The 20974-nt window shown below is 43.8% G+C and overlaps 1 protein-coding gene across 1 annotated transcript in view; it reads right to left on the reverse strand.

The window, feature by feature from the left end:
* The window catches only part of LOC139289949 (dolichyl-diphosphooligosaccharide--protein glycosyltransferase subunit STT3B-like), a 46418-nt gene that overhangs the window by 16148 nt on the left and 9296 nt on the right, over nucleotides 1–20974 (reverse strand). The window contains exon 2 of the mRNA XM_070911621.1: nucleotides 208–316. Within this exon, the coding sequence (XP_070767722.1) occupies nucleotides 208–316 (109 nt within the window). The remainder of the gene's footprint in view (nucleotides 1–207; nucleotides 317–20974) is intronic.

Genomic DNA, 20974 nt, shown 5'->3' on the forward strand with positions numbered 1-20974 from the left:
TTTGTCAGCTAATGTGTCCAAAAGTGCAATCTCGGGAACAGATTAGCCCACGACCGTCAGCTCCCCCTCCATCAGCATGTACAGCGAGATCGCACAGAGGGGCCCCCAGTCTGCCTGTTACGAAAACAGATCTCCTCCTGCGACTCTTGAGAAATAAGGACAAAAGAGGGATGGGAGTCGAACACACACAGCATAAGAAACACTCACCGTGCCCCCTACTATCCTACCCAGAGGGTACCAGGCTCTTTCATCAAACCAGTTGAGGAACTCATAGAAGCCGTTGGTGGTGAGATGGTGAGTCGACCTGTAGTTGAACCTGCAACATTGAGACAGAGGCAGAGAGAGGGGGCCGTCAGACAGCTACAGAGGACATTAGTGTCTCATTGAAGACAATGAGACGGGTCTGGCTTTAGGTTTTACCAGAGCAATCACTCAACTCCAACCAAACCAATCAACCTCCGACATAAAATGTATAAAAATTGTTTATAATGCTAATTTGTCCAAATGCAGAATCCTTGGATATTTTTGGATATCTGCACACTTTGAGTACATTTTTAGGTGTTTCGGTACTTCAAACTAACCCTGGTGCGTTTGCCCGTTTTGGTTCGGTTCATGTAGGCCGGTGTAAAAGCTGTGAGTCGAACTTGGAACACAGACCAAACAACCGAGAAAGGACGGTTTCGGTCCGGTTCGTTTGTGCCGTTGCAGAAAAACCAACCGCAGGACTACGCGAGAGGAATTTTTAGCATTAATTTGAAAGCAACAAGTGCAAATAAATCAATTTGCTGATCGTGAACTGTGAAGAAAACAATCTCTAAAGCATCTATATTAGTGAACTACATTACCCAAAGTCATTTGGCAACCATGATACCACATATGCTGGGACATATTAAGGGCTGGGATTTTCCCCGACACATCTGAAAGTGGAAAAGGGTTAAAACAGTGTTTTGTCCCACTTGATATTGGCAGTTTTGTCAACTGAATAAACCCCTTTTTTCCCCCCAAGTGTGAAAAGTTTTCATTTGAGCATCAAATGCTTTAAAAAAGGCCCATTGACTTCAGTGTAAATGTCAATGTGCATCTCTGTAATTTGTAAGGATGATTTAGGTAACCAAATGCAGCCCACAAGTGGAAGTTAGCACGCCTTCAGGCCTCAAGTAAGGAGTCGACTTCAAACAAGCTTCAACGTAAAGCATTTAACAGAATTTAAAAAGTTGCAGAACTGAAAAGATACAACAAAAGGAACTTCAAAAAGTCTCGGCTATGAGCAGGCTCGGAAGTTGCGACAATGTCAACACAAAGTCACAGCATGGAAAAGATTTCAAAGATGCGATGCCATAGAGGTAAACCGATGAAATAATAGCGACATGAAAAACTGAAGAGAAACTTCTACCAGCAAACTGCGAGACTGAGGCTGAGGTTAAATCAGCCATGACATGAGATGGCAGACGGAGGTGCCCTGAAAATCTTGGCAGCTTTGGCGCCACAGCGAGCAAACAACCAGAGAGATGTTTAAAATTGAGAATGGTTAATAGTGACGGGATGCTTGCATCTGCATGTGGGGACCTGATCTTACCACAGTGCCTCGTCCTTTGAGTGCAGAATCTAAATGGCGTAAAGAGAACAAATGAAAGTAGACTTGCAGGCTAGTGAGCCGGGGGTTCAAGCCCCTGAAGCAGTTCAGGCCCAGAGGTTCAACGGTAATTGGGAAGCCAAGGGCACTGCTGAATAGAAAAAAAACTGGTGTACTTTCACACACACTGTGACACTAGCCGAAGCTAATCACACTCAAGCTACACTTCGGTTCTTGAGAGCCCATCGGTACAGGTGCATCATCACAGACAGCTTTGCACTGTGGTGAGGGGAGGTCACGAACACATTTAGATCTTTTCATCAAAGTCAGCCCCTGTCAGTTCAGGTCTACAGGGGACTCGGGATCAGGGAAATGCAGCGATCTGCTGAAAAAAACAGTCATACTGTTTGGAAACCGGCACAATGTTCACGCTTCCGCACCTCCACGAACGACTGCGATCTCAAATAACAGCACAGCAGACACAAGGTTTTATTGACATTTTTGCCTTAGAGACGCGAAAAGAAACTGAGAACAAAACTCACAAGGAGAAAACTCTCCCGTGGCTCGATATGTCCCTTCTTCCTGACACACTCTTACTCAGCCTTCTGTCCGCCTACCATTTCTCAAGTTGTTTACAGCCGCCGAGACTTTAAGAGGAACAATCCTACTACAGCCTTGTCTATGATTAGAAGGGCCTGGTAGATAGAGTGCCGCTATTGTACAAATCCTGCATCTAGCCCCCCAGCCTTCAAACAGAGACTGTGCTGATACACAGCAGTAAGTCTGCTTGTCCCCTGAGCTTCTCCACAAGTATTAAAGTGCTCAATAGAAGCTGTCCCTCCTTGAAAAACAGGAATTTGACGGAGGCATTGCAGCATATGGCTTGCTCAGCCCCCTTAGGAGTGAGTGCGAGATTTGAAAGTGCGTGCCCGGGTGTTCATGCGCACTCATGCGGCTCAGCCATTCGATTGAGGAGATGCCTCTCGGCCCCCCCCCCACCCCCCACCTTTTACAATCGCGGCCCCAGAAAGCCAGCAGCGTTCTAAAGCGTCCAGCCAGCCAGTGGACGGAAGAAACACTCGCCACCCACACTTGACTCTCTGGACGATAGGCTTTTAAACCCTGTCCAGCCTGAGTCTTGGACGAGGCAGAATTCCGTCCCACCCGTGGAATCTGGGCTCATTAAAACATATGGGAAGCTCTTTTCATGCGCAGGCTCGACAGAAATGGCCTTGAGTAGCCTTTCTTGAGCCAGACGAGGCCATGAAATTAACTCCAACCGCCAAACAAATGCTGGTGCATTTCAGCCGTGGCTGTCTTCGTTTGCGAATCCTTTTACACTCTGAAATTCTATTTAGCCGGTTAAGTAGCAGAAGAGGTTGGCGAATTTCCGGATGCTCCAGCCACAGGGCTAGACAGTTTCCTGTCCTAGTCCAAAGAATGACTTGGACTGATAATTGATACTGGATGGGATGTTTAAATAATGGGGCACAAATGAGATTCAGCTCATATGCTCTTTCCTTTGGCATTGCAGATAAGAAAATGTCACAACCAACAAACTAAAAGCAAATAAGTAAATGCTATTTTATGTACAGCCCTTTGAGACATACCTTGTCATTTTTGGCTATAATAACTCTTTTCTAAATGGAAATGGGCTTTTGGTGAATATATTCTTTTGGTGTGTGAGTGTGTGTCTCTCAAGAGTTTTATATGTTGAAAGACTGATCCAACTAATTAGTATCTGAGATGTAGCTTCAACTTCTTGCTCCATGGCTCCTGATGACAGTTTGCAACTTGCAAACTAAAAACCTTTCATGGTGGCATTGAGGGCGGCAACAAAATATTCTGGTGTGTGAGAGGTGTTAGAATGGCTGTTGGTGGAGCAGAGGGCCAATGAATCAGTGGTATACCGGGCCTATTCTAATTACATTTAATCAGTGATCGGTGTTGGCCCTAAAGAGCCTGATCAAAGCATCCCTATGGGGTATGAAACCAAGTGTGTCCAGAGCATAATATAACAGTCATCCAGAGACTGCACATAGTGTCCTACTTTTGTCAGGCACATCCCTGTGCCTGGAATATAAACTAATAAAACAAATATAAGATGTATTGTACCGCTATTAGTTGAATGCATTATTCACTCTTAGCTAATAGCTTTAGTGTGCAGAGTAGAATATATTTAGATGCTAAAATCTGAGAGAAAACACTGTGCTGTTTTCGTCAGTTTTTCACTTAAATATATTGCTGACAAGGCATAAACACGAGAGATGTTGTACAAAATCCAGCCTCAGATATCAGCACTAAGCTTCCATTAGCAACAGCTTTCTGGGTTGAATATGAAAAAAACAACAATCATTCTTAGTTGGTTGTCATTAGGTAAATAAATGAAATAATTTTCACACACACACACACACACACACACACACACACACACACACACACACACACACACACACACACACACACACACACACACACACACACACACACACACACACAGCTGAAAGCTTTATTGCACTGAGGTAAATCTATTTTACCACAGCCCCACCCCCCACCCCCCCCAAAAAGTGGGCTCACTGTAACGTCTTCCCTGGCCCCGAGGCGGACACTGAAGCAGTGAATGAAATGTCAAAAATGCAAGCATCATTTGGACTAATCACCATGGCAACACCTGCAGCCTGCCACTGCATATACAGTAGAAAATCATTCATGGCGTGATGCATTTCCCTGAGCTGAACATGAATATGTTCACACATACAAGTAAACTAACTCGGTTAACTTGATAACGTCATCATAAATTCCTGCGGCCGTGTCCCCTCTGGCAATCTTTGGCGATTTTTGGTGATTTTAAAACGCTGCAGTGCAGTGGTGAGATTGGGGATGTAAGTGACGATCAGTGATGTCTCATATAAGGCAAAAAAAAACCCAAAACAATCACATTGTTTATTTGTGCATCTATCCCTGCAGATTAAGAGTCAGTCCATTTTGCAATCATGTCTCCCTTTAGATATTAGGTCGCCAGGATGACGTCAGCTTTATCATTTCTGACTGCAAGCCCTTTGCCAACCTTTTCTCTTCCCCGTGTGCACACCGGCAAATCGCTCTGCTGCATCTTTTAAACATGGCAGATGGCCAAACCGAGGGCAGCATCACCTTTTAATGACCCGTGCTACTATCTTTTCTGAGGACAGGCAGGGCGGCGGCGGCCTCCGCAGGGCCATCGAGCCCCCTGTTGGTTTCACATGCCCGGCACCGCAGGACTGAAAAACACACAGCTCAACAGGAGATGACAGGAGATGGCATCATGAGAGTAGCGCACAGCTGCATACTTCTATCACACACACACACAGCTAAAACGGTATGAACACAGGAGCTGATATGCACACAAATAAAAGACATGCCTACGCGGATACATACACACACACAAAAAAAAAGTCCCAAAAGAAATAAAGTGATGTGGATCCTGACAGGCGAAGTTAAGACTGAGAGACATGGAGAGTCCACAAACACAACACCTGACACCAAGCAACAATGAATGTATGCTGCATACAAACAGTGCAGCCTCCCACACAATGAACAACCAAAACATGTTTTGACCTGTAACTATAGAGCCCTCCTACTCATTGGCCCAATCAAGGACAAGTTTACGGTGTTAAACTTTCTCACTGAACTATCAATAAACCAATTAGGCCTGCATCTAATGATTATTTCCTTTATTCCTTTCATCAGTGGATTGTTTGATCAATAACATATTTCTGATTCTCCTCTCCTTCCCCCCAAATCCCATCCTTTGAATCCCCAATTTCATTGTTGTGAATAATGGGCATATTTCAGGGAGCAAACAGAAAAGATGCAGCTATACACACACACACACACACAATATTCTATTCTATATACCAGGCATCCTTTAAGATTTAAATACTGGACAACAGAAATGAAGTCTTGCGTGTGTGTGCTCTTGTAAAAACCCTGCACATGCATAGCCAAGAAGTCAGGTTTCTGCAGCAGTAATCTGGCTGTGTCTGTGGAGGAAGCTCAGCATTCAGCATTCACAGTGAAGAGCAAAAGTACTCATTATGCAGACTGGCCCATTTCAGAAGCATACACGTTATTGTATCATAAATATTGATGCGCTAAATGTACTTATCATTTTGATGTTGCAGCTGGTACAGATGGGGATAACTTTAACTACTTTATGTACTGATAGGTAGCTTCATTTATAATAATATGTCATCATTTATTGGTATCATTTATCCGTTTATACTGCAGCTGCCCGGGTTCGATTCCCTTTACTGCATGTCATCCTCTCTCTCTCTCTTCAGCTGTCACTGTTTAAAAAGGCAAAAATGCCCAATAAAATGTCTTAAAAAACAAACAAACAACAAAATAATCTAAACCTGCACAATATTTGCCTGAGAAATGCAGCGGAGTAGAAGTATAAAGTAGCATAACATGGAATTACCTAAAGTATCGTCAATATTGTACTCAAGAACAGTACTTGAGTAAATGCACTTCCACCACTGCACACAGGGGTCCTCTGTCCAAAACATACAGTTCAAATTCACAGTTCAACCCAAATCCAAGCCCCAAAACAGCAGTGTGTGTGTCTATAATCAACGCATACAGTATATGACTAGAGTCAGTTTTTCAAAATTCCAACGATGGGAGGTTTACAAAAACGCAGCGACACGGATTCTACCTTGAACCACAAATAACTCTAAGACTCTCAACATGGCAAGAACTGAATTCAACGTACCGGTCGTATCATAGCGTCACAGCATCCTCCCGTCCCGCTGACTTCGAAATCTCAGAAGGTTAAACACCTATCCTGCGTTATGTTATGTGTGATCCTCAACAATCCGATTGACTTTTCCTTTACTTGGTCTTGTGCTTTTTGGCTTGGAAAGCACTAAAATCCCCCCACATTCACTGTAAATCTTGAAATAAAACTCTGGGGGCAAATATGTCAGTCCCAACAAGAAGAGGAGACATTTACTGGATTAGACATCAAAAACCTGTAAAAAAAAAAAAAAAAAAAAAAAAAAAAAAAAAACAGCAGCAGATGATTAGCTGTTGTGTCCTCGCGTAAATACAGGGAAGCAAACTGACCACCACTGGGAGCAATAACACTGAGTGAAAAAACTGTAAGCCAATTTACTAGTAAGTGTCACCTGGCTACATGTATAGGGCTCCACATCACACCAGAGTAGCAACAATATATTTCAAACAGCCAGCCTGCGCTCCTGGGAAAAATCTAATTTTATCTAATCTGTTTTTTAATAGCAGGTGCAATACACGGAACACTGTATTGCTGTAAGCTCTGTCTGATGAGAACCATTCTGCTAACTAGCACAGCATGGGGTCGGGACGAGATGCAAACAGATCGGGAGGGGGGGGCATTTATCAAAGCCAGGTTTGTCTGCGTTATCCCTGAGAGGCAGATTGAGCTGGCTCAAGCAGCCGTAGTTTCATACCATCACAGGACTAGAGGCAGTGGGTCACGGGGGAAGCAGGCTTAAATATACTAAGCTTCATGCCATGCTGGAGAGGAGTGGGCAGGAGTCAGAGGCCCAGGGTGAAACAGGAACTATAATAGCGTTGTTTGTTCACCTATCTGGCCCTGTGCTGGTGTACAAGCAGCCGCGTTGTGTAACTGGTCAGGGATCTCTGAACGCTGGATGAGACGGGGGCGGCCAACATGAAAGAACCGAGGCTCTCTTCTCCTGCCTCTCCGTCTGCCCCTAACTACAAAACAACAATCCCCCTAAATCACCCCTCATCATCTCTCTGGCCCCATCCTAAACCTCATCTCGCAGTCCATGAAGATAGCAGATGGGAGGCTCCTCTTCTCCGTTTTGTGACCGGTTGCATTGTTCTGAGGCTTAGCGGAGACGCGATCGGCTGAGAGAGTGAGCAAGGGAGGTGGAGGAGATGTGAAAGAGCAGGGAGGAGGAGAAAGGAGATTAGTCAAAATTGATGTAGCGAGGAGGAGGAAGAGGAGGAAGTGAAGGAGGAGGAGTAGAGAGCAAGAGTGGGAACTGGCAGGCAACTAATGATTACATCAGTTATTGATTAATCTGATGAAGCATTCTCTCCATTAAATGACTAATTGCTTGGTCGATGGTGTGTGTGTGAGTGTGTGTCAATTTAAAATTGCCTAAATGTGACATCTTCAAATTGCTCGTTTTGTCCAACCAACAGTCCAAAATCAAAACATATTCAATTCACTATCACATAAGGCAGAAATGCAGCAATTCCTCACAACTGAGAAGCTGGAGGTACAGAATGCCCCGCAGCGAGAAAAATGCAAATGCAATGAAAATGTGCGACATGGCTTTGCCGCTCATTAAAAAAACATATTGATTGGGGCACAAGTAGTAACCGTTCATCCCAGCGGTCACAATCGTGGCCACATGTTTTGCTTTGTGTTTTTCTGGAAGCTCTAAAAAAAAAAAACCAACACGTTTAAATGTGATTTGAAATGTATCAATGTCACGAGACCAGTGTGAAAGGTCACATGACCAGACCAGTTTACTTCCTGCCTCAATTACAACACCTTACTTAACAAAGCTATCATATTTTCTACATATGTTCTTGATATATTTTGAGAATCATACTCCTGCTTATATTATATTATATATAATGACTGATAGCATAACACAGTGTTTCAATTAAAAACGCAGGTTTGGGCTGTTCATCCTAGATAGCTTTTGTTTTTTTTGTTTTTTAAACACACTTTAAAACTGTCAGATGAAAAAGAGGCCATTGGAAGTGACTGTGACAGTGTGATCCAGTATAAAACCTAACATTTCACTAACCAAACCAACATGAAATCAAAAAGGGCATACAGTTGGTGTGTTCGGGAGGTCTAAGGAATAAAATGCATGTAACTCGAACTGCAAAAAAACATTTCGGATTAAACGGGTCAAAGAAACAGCAGCACATAGAACTAGAACTGATCTTGAAACGCACCCAGGAGCAAAACTGGTTCTCAAGATTTAAATTCAAGCCAGTGATACAAAATGCTGGAACAAGCACACAGGGAGGTGAGTGAGCAGAAACTAGCCTTGTTTTGACGCGACACCCTAGTCTCTCAGCGCAGGGGGTCGGGGTAGCTCAACAGAAGACGCGGCAACACATCAGATGGAAAAATATGACAATAAAACCTGCGCGTGGCAAGGCAGACACAAAATCCAGAGTAAAGATTTGTAACAACCGGACCCACGCTGAGACAAACTGACTGAACAGGCAGTGCCGGTGTTTGGATAGCTGGCAATTTAAGGCAAGCAAAGATGTTTGGTTTTCATTAGCATCTGAACCCAGAACGAATGCTAATTGTCAGGATGGAAAGACACGGAAAAACCCTGATAATGATTAGTGCTGAGAGAGGTGCAAATGTGCATGAGAGGGAGGGGAGGAAGCTGATAGAAAGACACACAGAGAGTTAAGGGGTGTGAAAGATTAACTTTCTTGCGCAGATCCCAGATTTTGTTTGGTTAGGTAGAGCAGAGGAGGTGTGTGGAAGTCGGAGCCACTAAGCCGGTTTGGAGCCCAGGGGAGGAGGGGGACTCCGCACAAAAGCATTTATTACAATCTGATGACGTCTCAACATACCGCAATATAGCGGTAAGCGGGGGGCAGACGAGGAGACACAATGACGATGACGGCACTGGAGTATTACCGGCTGATTAAAAAAAACACACCAAGGGTGAGTATAGGTACGAACCAACAGCTACCACAACCCCCCCCCCCCCCGGCTTTCCATTAGCCAAATCAATCACTTCTGCTCAGTTTGCACCTAGGGGTCATAACAGCGTACATTACCACAGGAAGTGGTGGCCCGCATTCATTCTCTAAATCACCGACAACAGGCGAGGGGAAGTAGCGGTGAAAGGGACAGAGACGATACTTTGTCACACGTGGTCTTACATGTGGTGGGGAAAAAGAAGCAAATTAGAGAATTTCTATTTTACCCCCCCAGGCTTACACCCGTGCCATGGTGGTAGGATAGGTACTTCAAGTGTCTTCTAAAGCTAAACCCCTGTGCTGCTGCTTGGGGAAGAGTCAAATGTTTGCATGTAGTTCTATGTACAGGCTCATACAATTAGACTACAGGAGAAGCAGGGCAATAACTGAAAAACAGTGAAGCCAGTGGGGTTTTTTTGTGTGAGAGAGCTGCCACTGTGTGTTCAAATGGCCCCTTTTTTTGGCTAAAACCAAGCACATTTCAAAAATCCTATTCAAAAAGAAGTAATTTGAGTTAGTAGCCTATTTCATGGTCTGATTCCCTGCACTTCAAGTCCATTTCAAAAACTGATGAGAAGGAGAGGAAACCTTTAAAAAATAAAAAATAAAAAAAAATAAAAAAGGAAAGGAGCGTACTGGTGTGGTCACTGTTCCCCCTCATCTCATCATATTAGTCTGATTCCTTACAGAAATCTGCACTGTTCGCCGTTTCCAGCACATACGGCTTTGTTCAGCTGTGCATCAGTGTTGTAATTTCCTTGGAGAAAAAAAAAAAAGCACTGAGTCCAGCATGGTGAGGAGCTTTGAAGGGGGGTCTACACCACAATCCAGAGGCTTCCGTTTGTACCCCCATGATGTCCAGCCGGGTGACCGAGGAGACCGAGGAGAAAACAGCTCACAACTTAAAGCCGTATTAATCCATTCCTGGCCACTAGGGGGCAGAAGAGCTTTGTAGACTTCTGGTCCGTGCTGCGTTCAGCCTGCACTCGTAATTAGAGACAAACAATTCGTCCATCGACAGAGAATTAAACCATTTCAATAATCAGTTAATTGTAAAGTAATTTTTCAAGCAAATGTCAAGTCTTGTGTCTGTCTCATGCGGCTGTGAACTAAACGTCATCTTGGGCTCTTGGGATTTATTTAATTTAATTCTATAGACAATTAAATCAAGAAAATAGTTGCCGGGTTGTTCGACAATGAAAATAATCATATGTTCTACGTCCTACTTTGAATTGCTACCCATGCTACCTAAAACGTGTGCCTTATTTGCTACTTGCATTCATTACAAACACTTTTTGTTTTTCCCCAAACACCTGAGGCAACTGATCAAGTCGTAAATAAGTCAAAAATAATTCATTACCACAAGCATTATCCTTTAATAGGAATGGGAAACCATGTACACATACAAAGCAGTACTCCTGTACTAGTATCTGCGAGTGAGGAAAAATGGTGTGGACAGATAGCACAGCGGAGCCGAGCTAGTCTCATGACCTGAGCGGGTGCTTCCTTTCTGATTTGGAAAAGTATCCCGAACGTTACCAAACGGGAAAAACTTTGACTGCACAGTGGAGACGGGGCCTGATAAGTAGCCCAGCAGAGCAGTAGGATCCCTGTGGTGTTGCATGTTGCATTCGCTCACTTTCACAGATCTCAGCATGCGGGGCTGCCTCTGTTGCTTGACGGAGACCACAGACAGAGCCGAGAAGGATTTATTTTTCTTGACAAAATCAATAAGACGGAGATGAAGCGATCGGGGGGAAAAAAAAAAAACACAGTTGAAAAGCACAAGACAGCCTTGACAACGGCGAAGAAAAGGTACACCTCAAGTCAAGTTTAAGTGAGCTGAGCATATATCTGGCCTCGACGATCCTTGATGAAAAGGAGGAGGGGGACACATTAGCCCGTCAGAAACGCTTACCTTGCTGATTGGTTAGCTTGGAGACCTGACACAACACACTGAGAAAGCCTCTCCCCTGGACAGGAGACACTATCAAATATGCATTATGGAAATGTGCCTTTTTCGGAGTGTTGGTGCAAGTCAAAAAAGGTCCTGAAGCAGCAATCTGATGGGGGGGGTGGGGTGGTGCAGCTGGAAAGTTCTGAGGGATGTCCAATTTCGGCACACGCGTACAGTGGGCTAAACTCAAAATGTCCTTCTTTTAGGAATATTCAATTTACATTTGTAGTCACATATACAGAATTGAATTCTGTATATGTGACCGCACATCGCCAGTCACAGAGTACAGATTTTACATAATTGCTGTGCCTTAATGAAAGCGGAGCTCACGGGGTTGGCTCGAGCTCTCTTTCAGCAGTGCCGGTTGGTCAGTGGGAAGCACTGACAGCCCAACAACAACGCCGTCTCAGCCCACTGCAGTCGTGATGATTATTTAATGAGGAGTTGCTCTGCCTCTCCAACCAGCTGCTCAACACATCTGAGTGCCTTAGGAGGAGATCATAGGAGATGAGACAGACCAGCTCTGCGAACTATCATTCACTGCGCACACACTCGCAACACGCTGAGGAAGCATGGGCTATTCACACAGCCTCGGGAAAAATATTAAAGCCCACTGACCCACACCATGTGTATAGAAGAGTGCACGTCTACCAGCTCCCCTTCTGACTTTTTAAAAACACATCACCACACACACACACTGTACATTGACACTGCAGCTTTTAAACCCCCCCCCAAAAAAAACAAACAGTTGTTGACTCTTCCAAGCACGCAGCTTACAGCAGCCAGACTGGCTTATTTCAACTAGAAAAGGGCCTGTGCTGCCTCTTCTGCAGCCTGCTGGGCTTCCAGCAAGTCTAGAGCAACGGTTCTCAAAGTGAGTGGCTTAAGGACAGGCTCAGGGTACCGCAAGATGTCTTTTTTTTTTTTACTATACATTTAATGTAGGCTTACATTTCATCAAAAAAGGAAGAGACATTTACATTAGAGAATGACTGAACATTCTGTCCACTTATTTGGTAGATTACATGTATAGTCACTTCATTGCACTGTCAACGGATCCTGCATATTATCCATGCTTGTTTCTGAAAGCCAATTTCACCTTGAAGAAAAATAAATATTTAATTGGTTAAATGTATTTGTTTTGTTATTTCATTTTACTTTATTTTCATTGTTTAGTTTAAGTTCAATATCGAGAAATCTTGTATGAGAACAGGCATATATTATTTCTCTTACCATTATAGTTCATTTATTTAGTGCGAGGGGTTGGGTGGGGTGCGGATTGTGCATGGACAAGCCAGAACGTTTTTTTTTTCCCCTATACAAGAATGAAAACTAAATGTGTATGCTTAATACACAGTACTATTAACTTTACTTCATTTCTAATATTAAGTTAATTAGATCATTTTCGTATTTCTAAAGTCCTGATCTAAAGAAAAAAAAGAATGTGTCTAGATAAGTGTGATGTGCCTCTTATAGTATGTACACTGAAATCCCTGTCCTGTGCAATGAAACAAAATATATAAATCATGGAGAATCTTGGGGGGGGGGTGCTTCTTTTCATGCATGCACCACTGACCTATGGACAGGGCCACATCCACATTCATGGCAGTAACTCTGAATCCTGGGACATGCAGAGCTGGTGTTTGGGAGGGCGTTGGAGGAAACATGGAGGCTGGACATGTTAAACATGGATGGTATCACCACTGATGGTGCCTCAGCAAACACGGAAGCGTTTGAGCAGGACCTCAAATGGGTCCCGTGCTTTGGGCACTACCCATATCTGGCCATTAACGAGGGCCGTGGGTCTGATTTCAGCAGGCCACCAAAACTGTTCTGACAGCTGGAGGAGACACAAAAATACAGACTGATTCACGATGAGCCCACACACGGGGAGAGATTTCTAGAACAGCAGCCAGCGGTCTGCTCAGTTCTAGTCGGTGACTGGAAGGAATGGCACCTCATGCCTAAAGATTCAGACATTACATTTCTTGAGGCTGTAAAAGAGGTATTGAGCCCCCTCTGTTCTTTTACGGATGCCCTTAGCGGTGGAAAAAAAACAAAAAACACACACCACTCTCTCCTCTGTCCTGCCCCTAAGATGGAAGATATTTTCTACTTTGACAGTTGAGGACAGTGACAGCAACCTAAAACGTCAACTCAAAGAAAATACTGGAGGAGATCCCAAAGAAAGACATGAGAACAGGCGTCTGCATCTGACTGAACACGGCCACGTTTCCCAAGGACACTTTTGTTACCTTAAGAGAGGAAGTTAAACTAAAATCTCACAGACAACGTCCATTTACCGGAAATAGGAGGCCAAAGTCGGCAAAGGTGCCAAGCAACCAGCAAAGAAAACTAAAACAGATCTATTATATTTATCTTTTAACAAAAATCTAAAGTGCTCAATGTGTCAACTTTTCCCTGTGGTGGTACTACTTGAATTTCATTGTGCAACTTCAATAAATGGACCTTGAACCTTCTACTATCACCTCATAGAGTGCTTCCCTATTCTGCCAGTGCTGTGGCTTCGAGGCAGAAAGCTGACTTCTGTGTGTGTACTGCCCCACGGTGTCTGGCAGCTCTCAGAGTTCACCAGCTATTTTCGCTTGATTAAAGAGTCAAAACAAGAGTCTCGGTGCTGGATAAAATCTCCAGCTGATGGCTGATTACTTGCCACCATGGCCGACGGAGCAAACGAACTGACCAGCCACGGCAAAAATTGACCTCGATTTAGCTGGTGGCTTCGTGCCATTACTCCCCCCTGCGTGTCAGAGCAAGTTATTAAGTGCTTAATACACAGCATGGATACGCAAGTGATAAGGTTACACTGCTAAAAGGCCTCTGCATAGGAAAAACTTCAGGTTTCCTCGGTGGGGACATTTGATCTTTTTGAAATGTGAGAGGAAACCATCAAGGAACATTAGAAACATTGTCCCAACCTTTAAGCTGGGTGGGGTCAGACCAACAGCGATGTCACCAGGTTTTGGAGTACACTCGCACATCACCGTCCAAAAGGTGAAAAGGTCAGCAAAAAAAACCCCAGCAAGATTTAAGTCACTCTTTAAAGTTTCCTCCGAGGCAATCGGGTTGCAAAGCCCTCCTGCAAGCGGTTACATGACATTCAACAATATTCTCCTACAAATGTCAGCAAGATGTGAGCATCGCCAATTGAACTTGGTAAGCAAAATCAAACAGGTTATTTTGCGAGCCATGAAATTTGATACGTGTTCACGTGTGTCCCACTTGCTGCTACGGCAGCAGACAGGCTTTGAGCTGACCGTTTGAAGTGTCTGCTTCGGCCTTTCATATTTTCCCCCGAGTGACGAGCCCATTTCCTTTCATATCACTGCAGCCTTGGCCCGAGGACTGCCGTTTTGTGACTGCCATCATCGGCATCATGAGGCTTGTTGGGAGTGCAGACGATGCAGCGGGTCTGTCTGTGTGTATATTTGCTGTGGCCATGAACTCTTACTCCCAGTAATATGGAGACAGACTCATCCATGGGAATGCACTGCTAGCTCTATAGGCTGCAGACCATGTGACAAGATGCACTTGAGCCATTAGAGATTGCAGACAGAGGGGGTGGCTGGCTGGCCTTGGTTTGCTCGTTTACTGTATTACTGATGTGACTGATCATTCCTCTGAGAATAACGTGCTTTATCTTTAACTTTTGCTGAGACCACGAAAATCCTGCAGCACAACCAGACCGCTCAGCCCCTCTCTTTCTCTTGGCCTATATTCCTGACTCTCCTATACTCAGCCCCCATTCAGACTGAGGTCAAATGCCTAATATTAAATGACACAGGGCTATGGAAATGGAAATGGCTGCCGCTGTATGTATCCTCATATGAAAAGCCGGCCATTGACACCAATGCAAGGTCGCTGTGCGAGTGCAAAACAATTGCATTACGGAACGCAGTGGAACATGTAGGTCAATGTGGCCGCGCTGGGTCTAACTGTGGAAAGATGCATAACACATAAAAACACATTTAGAGTAACTAGAGCAATTGCAGTTTGTCATTGTGAGGCCTGGAGCTTTTGTTTCTTAAATTAGAGGTCACAGGCCTATCTACGGTGGGTGGCTGCCCACATGATGAAGGAGGCAATATGTTTCCATGAGTCTGGCTTCTGGGGCGAGACTGTCCTATTTGTCATTTGGCTCTCAGGCTGAAAGAGAAACTCACAGCCGGCTTCTCCCGAAACTGGGGCTCAACGAAACACTTTTTACTTGGGTTTTAAAAAGCTGGTAAACTGCTAGAGGATTGGGATTTCCAAAGACGGCAATTCTGCAGACCAACGAAAATAACACAATGAACTTAAAAGAGCAAAAAGCAAGTCTACCGTGGCATTCGGTAAGTGTTTTGCTATGTTCACGTAGCATGGCGATGTATACGGTAACGGCCGTGTCATACTAGAAGCAGTTCGGGGATAACTGAGCAAATATTCGAGACAGCCTCTCCTGGAAGGCGTCCATAGTGATGCACTCGGCGGTTCACAGAAAAAGTGAAAAGATCTAGAGAGAGAAGTTTCAAACCCTGGCCAGGCTGGGTGTGACTGTAGGTTTTTTCCGGAAGGTTACAGAAATGATCGGACGCGTCTTTTATACTATGTTCACTTTGCGATCCACGTCACTGCCGGGCTGGGGGGCGAGGGCCTGTTGCTCGGCTGGCAGTGGAGCGGCGTGACAGGGAAAACAAGAAAACCCGAGACAAAAAGGGAGCAGAGAGAAATACATAGGCCGCCAGACAGAAAGATGAGAGGACGGGGAAGAGAGCAGGGACTGGATGGGTTACATCAAAGAGGAATGCTGTGCTAGAACAACTCTTGGGGGCTAATCTAACTGGCAACCAGCAGCAAGCTCATGGCTGGGGAAGGCATAGCGACACAGTGAAGACCAGGGAAAGATACGAAAGTCAGGAAGAGGAAGGAGGGAGGGACGGATATAGGAAGGAGTAGAAATGAGTCAAGCCTAGCCTAGAGTTGAGGAGGGAGACTAAGTGACATTTTTCAATTAAATTCTCCCATTTTCATTATCATTAGCAAATTGTAATGTTATGTAACACACGGAAAAGAAGCGCCTTTGTGGGGGGGGGGGGCAGTGTGTGTGTCAGTTATCAAACTGGGACAAAGAATGTTTAATCCAGATAAATATTTATCAGTGACAGCCACAGAGACTCTGTTTGCTGTCACATTAAAATATCAACCAGCTGTGAAAAGAAAGGCAGGACCATTATGATAATTTCCGAGCTTTGTTTGTACGTCTAATCAGGGTAACAACATTTCTTTGATGGGAAATAAGCTGCGCAGTCGCTGCTCTTTAATGCATGTTGGATCTTAGGAGAGGAACGTGGGGAGGAATATCAAGGAAGCACAGCAGAGGAGCATGGGAGGGTAATCATCTGTAGTTTTCCACTGCAGCACTGACCACAGCCTTCGCACCTTTTTCTACCTTGCTTCTCTGGTTGCAAGTTGACATTCGCCTGCTTTGTCACACTCATTCATTATCACCCGGGAAAGTCCCACTTAGCACATGCGGAGAAAACTTCCAATCATTGCCTTTTGCATGCACTTAAGTCACCAGTCACTTTCTGCAGTAAGCAGATTCCCTCAATGTTAAGAATCTTAGTTTCCATAATCCAGTAAGGGTTTAGAGGAGGACAATTTTCTCAGCTAGATTTCTCCTGAGAGAGCCGATTTCTTAACCGGGTTTCTAATTGGCTTCTTATGTGTGCATGTGCAAGACTTTAGGAAAGTACCGCTGTGACAGCAGGGCAGCGGGACGAAAGGAAAGGTCATTACACACGGTGGTACAAAATTATTTGAGTCAGCATCAGACTGAAACTGAAACGGAAGCGGCCTATTCAAGCCTTTTTTTGAACGCTGCTTGAATATCAGGATCAGAACATTGCCATCTTTATTATTAGTGACACCTGTGCTTTTCCTGCTATGGCAAGTCAAATATCAGAATCAGAATCAGAAATACTTTATTGATCCCCCGGGGGGAAATTAGACATGACATTAGGAATGCCTGCCATGAAAAAGGCCTATTTGTTCAATTCGGACGCTGTTGCGCTGCAGAGAAAAAACAGTCTTGCTGCAGAGCCTGCCTTCTCACAGTGTCATCAGCCCAAATGCTCTGACAACAAAAAGAAACAGTCCTCTGCGAGCCCTGTGTGTAAAAGGTATTCATAATCATCTTTCTTCCATATCTACATGTAGGAATACATGTAAGTATTTGAAGCTCCAGAAAACAACCAATACAGCTTAAAATCACTATAGTCTTTCCTGTAAAAACTATATAAACTGTAAACTGTGAATGGTGTATAAACTGTGCAGAGAGAAAAGTCCACCTGTCTTAGGTTGCTATGGCAACCCTTGGTGCAAAGGAAAAGTGGACTCCAGGGCCGTTTCTAGCTTTTTTGGGGGCAAGATGCAAAATGTTGTTGGCCCCTACTTTGTGGACTATTTTGCTCACAAGACACAGCTCCTATCCATTGCAGTATCTTAATAATAACTATTGGTTTTTTTAAATATATATATATAGCATATATACTTTTTTTTTGTAGCATATAGGTGCTTTCACGCAACACACAAGGGTACTTAGTTACCAAGAGAGACCGGTAATTTCTTTTAATTTCTAAAATGGCAGCTTGGGGCCCCCCTGGTGGCTTCAGGGGCCCTATGCAACTGCAGTCCGCATATAGCAAGAAATTGCCCTGGTGAAATCGCACAGGGATAAATTCTATACTTGAAATCTATTTAGCTACAATTCCATGATTTTTAGTTTCCTGTGTCTTAAAGCATATTAAAATCCTGATGTGGTAATGAACAAACCTGAACTTATTCATAGAACAGGTAGAGACAGAGTGGGGACTCCGTCAGAAGCACAGAGACGGAAAGCGTGAGCAGGAGAGGGGCCTGCAGCCAGGCTGCATCTGTTTACTCATCAAATGAACCATGACAAATCCCCACTACTTATGCACACAAGGACCAGCAACACTCATCTGATCCCCAACAGATAGCAAATGGACTCAAATGGTTACAGATGACTTTCGTCAATGTGATGGGACAATCTGCAAGCGCAGCACATTCACTCTAAACTGATGCAGTAGGAAATACTTGGAGCTAAATCAGTCAGACATGCAGTCCGATTTCCTGCCTGGCCGTGTAAAGCTGACGGTGAGCCTGTCAGCTCCTCTCTACGGACTGAACAGGCGAAAGAGTGATGATACATGGGTGGATGTTTGAGGAAATGGAAAAGGATGCCTTCAGCAGAAAAGGACAGACTATAAAAAAAAAAAAAAGTCACAAAAATATCAAATAATTATCTGACAAATTGCATTCTTAATCAATTAAAAATGTAAAGTTTTGCAAAATAGAACAGCAGTCGAGAAAAGGGTCCAACAAACAGGCAGCCTGCCAAAACAGTGAACCATAGAAGACATCCTCAGGACATTTAAACTGACCGGCTTAACGCCAATAACCAAAGGATCAGCAAAGTGCAATGATGCTGCGATACTGAAGAACCAAATCAGCGGAGTATCACCTGCAGTAAAACCCCTCATGTTCAATGGACATTATCATAAGGGTCTTTGTTAAACCATGATCAGTGTAGCTTCTGTGCTACTTTTTCTGCCATCCTCCTCATTAAGTCATTATCAGCTATCATTATTAGCAAGCCCATGTGATATTGGGTTTACATAGTAAGGACAGGAAAGGCTACAGCATGAATTTTCATCCTTTTTGAAACATCTTTGCAGCACAGCCTTTCTAGGGCAGCTTTTTGCTGCAATGGCACTGAGCACAAGAAAATGACAAGATCTTCTGTCATGGTAAATATAATGTAGTATAAAAACAAATACGACAGATGGAAAAGAAAAAAAAGACGGCGAGGGCAGCATGGTGGAGGGGTTAGCACTGTCACACGGGAGGTAGAGCAGGGTAGAGCAGGGTTGGGGGTTTGACCCCCGGCTCACTGTCGAAGTGTCCTTGAGCCAGGCACTGAACCCCAAGTCGCTCTCGATGGAGGTCAGCAACTTGCATGGCAGGTCAGTCGCCAGTGTGTGAATGTGTGTGTGAATGGGTGAATGAGACCAGATCAGTAAAGCTGTGAATATCAAATCATAGTACATGTATGCTCATTTGACATTTTGCAAAACACTTTCAAAATCTTTGATTGTTTCCACAGTCAACAAGTCAATGAGACTGTCAACTGACGTAAAAATAAATAAATAAATAAATAAAAATGTTGTTCTTCTGTAGGCAACAACCGTATTTAACAAGCTTTTGAGGCTTTGGCTTCAATTAGTGAACGCTATTGAATCTGTGTTAAAACAGCTGTGGTTGACACAGCTGGAAAAAGTGTGATGGCTGTTGAAGATGTGCCACTGGCTGAGAAGATAATTAGCTTGTGCAAAATATTTTAGCAAGCTAACAGACACTGGATATGGTAATGTGCAAAATTTCACACAAACACACAGTTACCGGCATGCACGTGTACGACATTAAAGCAAGCCAATTCAATTCAATGCGTTTTTTTCCCCCCCAACACATCTGGGGGTAGTTATTGTTGAGTGAAGGTAATGAATTGGACTGGTGCTCTGCAGCAGACAGGGTGAATATTTAACACGAAAGATAATAATCGGGGGGCAAGTTGACAAATTCATGCATGACAAGACACACACTCACACACACACACAGCTGCAGTCAATTCAACACCTGGCAAAGAATTTCGAAAAAAAAAAAGAAAAAAAAAGGGCAGATACAAATACGGATGTGTTCAGTTGACAAGTTAAAACAATTAGCCATAAATACAGAAATAAATTGTTCGAACACACTGTGCTGCATCGCTTTTCATGCAAGTCATCCAAAGAATTCATTCACAACCACTGCAGAAGGCCAACCATGGGACCGACTATAAAGTGTAGTCTCGTCTAAGTAATGTGGGTGGGAAGTAAAAATACAGCATATGGCACTCTGTATTTTAAATGTGTCTGTGATGTTTGCATAAAGAGAGAATTTGCATGGAAAGCCGCGCATCTAGTCAGTGTCTCTACAATGTGATTAGAAAAGACTGCTTAAACTAATGTGTTAGCAGTATGGCGGCATGCTGCCAGAAGTGGCAGTTCAAAGCATGATGAAAATCAAAGCAGAAAATGACTCAACAAGAGGAACTTGTGTCCATTCTTCAAATTCATCAAATTCGAAACTTCATATTCAAATCATCTGAGGTATTGGCAAGAGCTAAAAAAAAAATGTTTTCTCCACGCTACGTCTTCCTATAGATGCCAAATATTTGCCTAAAAATAAACAGCGTGGCACTTCATTTCAATTTACTTTAAGATGTTCTTATATGTGCAACCCATTTACTCCATCAGAAATCATGACAAAAGTCAAATAATAGCATTAACATCAAAACAGCCTCACCCAGGGCTTTCAAGATGGCGGCTTGAAGGGGAGGTCAGGTTTTGTTGAGCTGGTGCACCAATACGCTAATTTTCTATATTTTACCCTACAAACATCACATCTCACAAACTTTTACAATTTCTCAACACCTACCGAGTATTAATGATGATTAACATGTCGCGCAGAGGAAACCCAAATTCGAACAAGTCGGAGGAGCTTGACCAACAAGCTGGTGAAGAGGCTAACAAAACAAGGATCAAGCCACGGAGATGATCTTCCAGGATTTCTCCAAA

This window comes from Enoplosus armatus, chromosome 9 (assembly GCF_043641665.1).
Source record: "Enoplosus armatus isolate fEnoArm2 chromosome 9, fEnoArm2.hap1, whole genome shotgun sequence".
In the NCBI taxonomy this organism is placed as follows: Eukaryota; Metazoa; Chordata; class Actinopteri; order Centrarchiformes; family Enoplosidae; genus Enoplosus; species Enoplosus armatus.